Source organism: Uranotaenia lowii, chromosome 1 (assembly GCF_029784155.1).
Source record: "Uranotaenia lowii strain MFRU-FL chromosome 1, ASM2978415v1, whole genome shotgun sequence".
NCBI lineage: Eukaryota > Metazoa > Arthropoda > Insecta > Diptera > Culicidae > Uranotaenia > Uranotaenia lowii.
In genome coordinates, this window is record NC_073691.1 from 9,750,169 (window position 1) to 9,757,090 (window position 6,922).

Below are 6,922 nucleotides of genomic sequence, written 5' to 3' on the forward strand. Positions count from 1 at the left end.
GTCCTAGGTAGTACCTGTATTTCGCTTTTATTCATGCAATTTAACAAGAGCTGGACGATATTTCCATAAATTGAGTGGTGTTCTGAAAAGTCATGATTTTTTCATCGCGATGTCCTGATTTTTGAAAAAAAATACAGAGCACCCCTGATCCTAGCTTTTAAGGTGAGAATTCCACCAAGGAGAGTATTGTGATTTTATTGCTCATCATAGTAGTATCGTAGTTTAGGTGAATATGTTTTGATGCATGCTTTCGGCGATGTGGCCAGATGTTTTATTTTTGTAGAGACGCCGTTTCTCTTACATCAGGTTCACTAGGTGACATACAATCGATGCAATCAAGTTAGCATACGCAAAAACCTGGAAACAACACTTGCATTCTCAAACAATGAACCCACAAAAGTTAAAACAAATCTTCCTCTACGGTGGAGTGACCGGTTTGACAGCTTTCCTGCTATTCAAGAACCAAGCCATATTTAACAGCCAGCAACAACAATATCAGTCATTGCCTTCTCAACCGGAACCGGAATTTCTAGGGAAACTGACCAATCGGCAGCGCCGTTTCCTAAGCTTCGCATCCGTCGAAGCCGGTGGCAAAATCTACATGACTCCGCAGGATTTCCTGCAATCAGTGTTGGATCAGCGGGCTCAGCACTGTTTTCGGCGGAACATACTGACCCGGGATCGAATCGATCGATATCATAGGTCACTAGAGTTGATTCCGGAAAATTCCGTTAACTTCTTTCGGAACAGCTCCCATCGAGGGTTGCTCTCGTTAGCCGACTATCTATTTTTGATTTCGTTGCTGATTCGTCCAGAGTATGCCACTCAGATAGCCTTCCGTATGTTCGACCTAAACCAAGATGGAGTGGTAACGCGGGATGAGTTCAACGTTATCCGGAAAGTTGTATCGATAGGTATTCGAAGTTTAAGAAAACGAGAAGAAACTAGCGAAGTCTTGGGGAAACTATTAACGGATTCAACACATGAATTAACCAGTTTGGAAGTTCACTTTTTCGGTCTAGATGGCAACAAGCCACTGAAGTATGAGGATTTTTATCGATTTATGAACAATCTGCAGCTGGAAATCCTGCAGATCGAGTTCGGTCGATACTCGAAGGGACTGGACACAATATCCTACGAAGATTTCGTTCGGCTTTTGTTGAATTACTCCCAGCTGGGTCCGCGCCTCTTTGACAAGTACCTGGCAAGATTGAAAGGTCTTCAAGTCTCCCAACCACAAAGGATCACATTCCAGGAGTTTGTCCAATTCTGTCAGGTTCTGAAAAACCTCAATGATTTCTTCGCGACGGTTCGATTTTTTCACTCGGGAGAAGGTCTGGTTTCGCGGGAAGAATTTAGCCAGCTGGTCAGAGCTTGTGGAATCAGCAGAATGGAGTTGGGTAGCCATTTGGTTGACGTGGTATTTGCTGTGTTTCATGAAGATGATCTACCCGGGACACTTTCATTGGAAGGATTTCTATCGATGATGCGCAATAGACTGCTTTACAGAAGAGATCCTCGGCCAGTCGGATGGAAGGCCTTCAAACGGTGTTTACGTAGGCAAATAAAGCTCAATTCTAGAAGTTATGCCGTGTTGTCCAGTTTTATTATCCCTTTTAGTAGTTGATCCTGCGTGACTTCGAACGCCTTTAACTCACATAAACATGAACTTCGAAATATGAATGCTCTTTCTGAAGGGTTTTATGTATAAAGCGGGCCATAGAGTAAACCACATTTGTACAATATTCCAGTATTCCACGATGATTCCACAAAAATTGTTTTATTCTATGCCCGCCTACACACGGCGTGGAGGTGTTTTTTTGTGACTTTTGCAGTTTTCGCCAGCATTCGTTTGTGTTCGCGCGAAATATGTTAGGGGGCTCATTCAGCGACTCGAGTGACGTGACTTACGAAATTTCTTATCGTTTTGCTGGCTTTAATAGCCTCTCTAGCCTCGAAATTTTCGTTCGAATGAGCTGCTATTGGTCTCCAGAGCTCATCGATACACAAATTTCTTTTTTGAAGCATTTTCTGAAGTCAGGACGGTTAAGTGAAATTTCGTGAGTCACGTATCTCGAGTCGCAGAATAAGTCCCAAACATATTTCGCGCGAACACAAACGATTGCTGGCGAAAACAGCAATAGCCACAAAAATTTACAAATGTGGTGTAGTCTATGGCCCGCTTAACTCATTGTGAGCATGCACTATGAAATTCACCGGGTGTATTTTTCAACCCGAACAGCATTATAGTAAATTTATACTTGCCTTCAAGCAAAGGCTCATCCGATTTTAGATATGTTTCATGCTAAATGAAAATCATCTGATTTTCAGAAAATGTTGACAAAGAAAGTTGAATTATTACATTACTTTTCTCTGTTTTTCCTATTGAAAGTTCAGTGTTGCCAGAAATATTTTCAAGTTTTTACGAGAATTTTCATGGTCGATTTTTGGAATGGTTCAAATGCATCGTTCTTCTTAACCGAACCTGGAACATACTGGAGATGAGCCAAAAATGGCCAAAATTACCGAATTGACAAAAGTGACAATCACATAAAGGATCAAAACTATTGACAAAAATAAATCAAAACTATTGGCAAAAATATATCCAAAATTGACAGAAACGGCAAAATCACATAAAGATAAAAAAATATACAAAACAATTCAAATAGACATACAACAAGATAGATTTGAAAAAATGTTCAAAAACATGATGAAAATGTCAAAAATGTCCAAAATGACAAGAAAATAACCTGCATTTAAGAAAACAGTAAACATTAAATCACAAAAATACAGACCAAATTGACAGAGAAATTACAAACTTGACGAAATGACCAAATTGACGAAAACGAAAAAATGAAAAATTGAAAAAAGGTGTCCAAATTGACAAAATTAGTCACATTGATAATGACAAAAATGTAAAAAAGTGTCAACGACAAAATTTCAACGATAAAAATTAAAAAAGTGGAAAAAACGAAAAAAATGAGAAAAATGATAGAAATTACAAAAATACAAAAACAAAAAATTACAAAAATGACATATATCAAATGATTAAATGCTATAAACTTCCAAAACTATTAATTTTAATAAATGTATCAATTGACTAAAACGTCGAAAATATTCCCATAATCATCAATCTAGAAAAGTGAAAAAAATGGCCTAATTTATAATGACAAAAATTTTATAAAATGACGAAACAAAATAACAATGGTAAAAATAGCACAAACGGAAAAATAACAAAAATTTTAACTTGACAAAAATAATGAAAAAATGAAAAAAAAACAAATGACAAAAGAAAAAAATGACGAAAATGACAAGAATAGCTAAAATGAACAAATTGACCAAAATGGCCAAATTGACAAAACAACAAAAATACCAAATTTTCCCAAAATGCAAGAATGACAAAAATAAAAATGACCAAAAAATAACATAAAGTTATCAAAGTAAGAAAAAAATAAGAAAAACAAAAATGACAGCAATGTATGTATGTATGTATGTTCAACCCACCAGTGGCTGATAGGTCTTTCGACCCGGGGCGGTACGGGAAGTCTCGATCGCACATTCAAATATTGTTCATTCTTAACTCATCAACAATAATTGCAGCACAACCAAGGGGTCCGTTACCACTGGTTTGGGACAGGTTTGACTCATCTTACTCCCTTCCAACTGTTCGAAACAAATAAAGATACCTGGAAAGGTCCCTAAGGAACCTATTCCAGATTCCAAATTTGCCGAGATACTCCGGCTGGCTTGAACCCACAATCCATTGTATATCAGTTTTCCGCTCGTTTGATGCCCTGTCCTACCCCGCACTAATCCCCAATAATAGAGTTAAGCTATTTTATTATTTAATATAATGAAATTTAAAATGATCAATCCTCAAATGATACTTAGCTGATTTTATTCCTTTCGCCTTAAAGAAATCCAAGCAATCTACATGAAAAAGCTTCGACGCTGGCACTCTTATTTTACTACTTTACCCGGAAATATTTTCCCTTTTCAAAAAGATGATGAACTTTATAAAAATCACTAAAGTTTCAGCATCTTCATCACTGGTTCAAAATAATTTTTTTGAATCTTTAATTCAAATGGATAAAAATTCTTTCCGGTCTAAATAGACAACTTTTTCACTCCACAAATCGACAAAAATGCAAGGATTGAACTTGAAATCTATCTACACCAACACATCAAGAATTTTCAATATGTTTAATTTAATTAATCACTACAATGACTAACTTCGAAAAAAATCCTTATAATGGAAAACAAAAATTTAATTTGAAGACACAGAAGAAAAACGCAGTCGCGAAAAAAACGACCGTTCTCGGTCAAGGCCAACTTTGCTTTTTTCAGAAAAACAAAAATGACAGCAATGATAAAAAATATAGGAAAAAAATCAAGAATGACAAAAATGGTCAAAAAGACCAAATTGGTAAAAATGGCAAAATATATATAAAAAAACAAATAAAAACAAAAAATACAAAAATGCCTAATGATAAACGATACAAATGACAAAACGATCAAAATGACCAAGTTAACAAAAATGAAAAAAAAAAAAATGCTAAAATTTACAAAAATGTCAAAAAGGCCAAAAAGTCCAAATTGCCAACAAATTTTAAAAATGACAAATTGACCAAATATTTAAAACAAAAATCACTCTAGTATGTGTTGTGAATTGTGATCCTACTTGGTTGAATAATTCTACTGAATCAAACCGATCAAAACATTCCCTATAATTCGACCACGGTACTGTAGTACCGTGGTTGAATTAAAGGGAATCTTTCGATAGCTTTGATTCAGTTGAAAAAAATCTTTAAAACAACAAACTTACAAAAATGATAATGATGTCAAAAATATTAAAAATGGCACAAAAGGACCAGAAGAGAAAAAAAATCACAAACATTTTTACACAACACAAGCAGTTGCTAAATGACCAAGCTTACAAAAATAGAAATATTGAAAAAAAAACAAAATTACAAAAATGGCTGCTGATTCATGTTAAAAATGACTAAACAGATTAAAGTGACAAAAATGGCTCAAATGGTCAAAAACAAAAAATAATAAAACTGCCAAAAAAGGCCCAAATGAGCAAATCGTCCAAAATGACCAGATTGAAAAAAATAATCAAATTGTCAAAAAATACCTAATTAATTAAGTTCAGTGTTGCCAAAATGACAAGAAACAGCCAAATGAACAGAAATTATCCCGGTGACGGTGTCCCAATTGACGAAAATGACCAAATTGACAAAACTGATGAGTAAATAAACAAACAAATGCCTGAGCACCACTGGTCAGTTCACGAATTTCGACCACCAACACCAACATTGCAGCGAGGACTCCTCCACCGACAACAGCACCATCCGGAACGACGACGACAGGATGATAAACCTCTGACTATCGATGGGTGGGTGGAAAGTCCGATGTACGAGAATTGCCTGCCATACATTCCACATGGGAAGGAGGAATGATTCTGTGACTCGCCCTTCACACTCAGCGAGCAATCCGAATCAAGCAAAGCAAATATGTATGTAGGAAGAGCAACAGCGCGCGCGGAGTGCTCTATGTGGTGGAATGGTGGGTAGATGGGTGGCGAAACGCAATTCAAACGCACTTCTCTTCCAACGAAACTCCCTTGCTTCACTAGTTAGTGAAGGAGCGCCAAGAGATGAATGCGTCCCGGCCTAGCCTGGCTCGGCCTGATCTGGGTGGGTGGTTTGAATCAACCCCCTCCCTTCTGGAACACGCCAAAATAGCAGCAGCAGCAGCAGTAACAGCAACAACAGCGGAGGACGAAAATGGTTGACGACTTATTTGGCCGTCCGGGGAGAATATTTATGATGAAAATACCACCGCCAGCCGGTCGCGGGAAATGGGAAGTTGTCGATGGGAGGGAAAACGCGCCGAGATGGAACGACGACAGGACGAATTTGTACACAGTGGGAGAATGGTTTTTCTCACTGTCTCTGGCAGATTAAAGTCTCTCGCTCAAAAAAGGGCGCGCGTTATCTCCTCGGGCTCTCCGTCGTTTGTGGTTGCCATGATCGAATCCGGAAGCACGGAAATGCTGAATGAATTAGGGTTCCATTTCGCAGAAGTAAACCTGTTGATAAAAGAAGAGATCAAAAATTTATCGTATTCTCATCTCTGTTTTATTCGGATAAGATTTTCATAGGACCTAGGGTCTATAAACCTATCCTGTAGAATTGTTCTCCAATGTGGCTTGATCATAAAAGAAGATGAAGATTTCAAAGTATCTCCGGCTTATTGAACGTCTATTGGAGGCCTTCAAAGAACTCGGGAAAGCTATACCAGTTACCAGTAATGGAATGGAACACTCATGTTATTACATACGCGGTTGGAACCCATTTAACTGATTTCAGGAGCTCAGGAGATTTTTCAATGATTCTCCAGGATTTGATATATCCAAAGCCTTCGATAAAGTGCCTCATACGGTCGTGATGGAAAAACTTAAGCGCAATCAAATGGTTTCATTTCAACCTGTTAAATCGTCATGGATTTATGAATATTCGTGCAATTCATTCTATTGGTTTCGACTTGCCGTCTGGTGTTCCACAGGGATGTCAGTTAGGACCGCTTATCTTTGTGGTTTTCAAAAACGACCTAGCGAGTTTCTGTCAATCTCCAAGACTACTGTTTGCAGATGATTTGAGAATCTACAGGATCGTTGACTCGAGAGTGGTGGTTCTACGCTTGAAAGAGTTGTAACCATTAAGGAGCGCGTTTAATCAGCATACCGCGAAATCAACAGCTGAAGCCTTCGCTTTGTTTGGATTCTTGCGACGAAACACTTTGAGCTTTGAGGACCTATAAGCTCTCGAGACAGTGTTCTACTCATTGGTGCGAAGTGTCCTGGAATATGCAGCACCAGTTTGGACACCCTACAACTCGGTCCATATCGAACGAATCA

General features: G+C 37.9%; 1 protein-coding gene across 1 annotated transcript; it reads left to right on the forward strand.

Annotated features, from left to right (window-relative positions):
- The first annotated feature begins 385 nt into the window (after positions 1-385).
- On the forward strand, positions 386-1,627 carry LOC129748524 (calcium uptake protein 3, mitochondrial-like). The gene has a single exon (XM_055743173.1). It carries the CDS (start codon positions 386-388, stop codon positions 1,625-1,627), a length of 1,242 nt encoding a protein of 413 aa, XP_055599148.1.
- Positions 1,628-6,922: the final 5,295 nt, after the last annotated feature.

Coding starts and splice junctions, on each gene's coding strand:
- LOC129748524 (XM_055743173.1), top strand. CDS start 386: ATGAACCCACAAAAGTTAAAACAAATCTTCCTCTACGGTGGAGTGACC.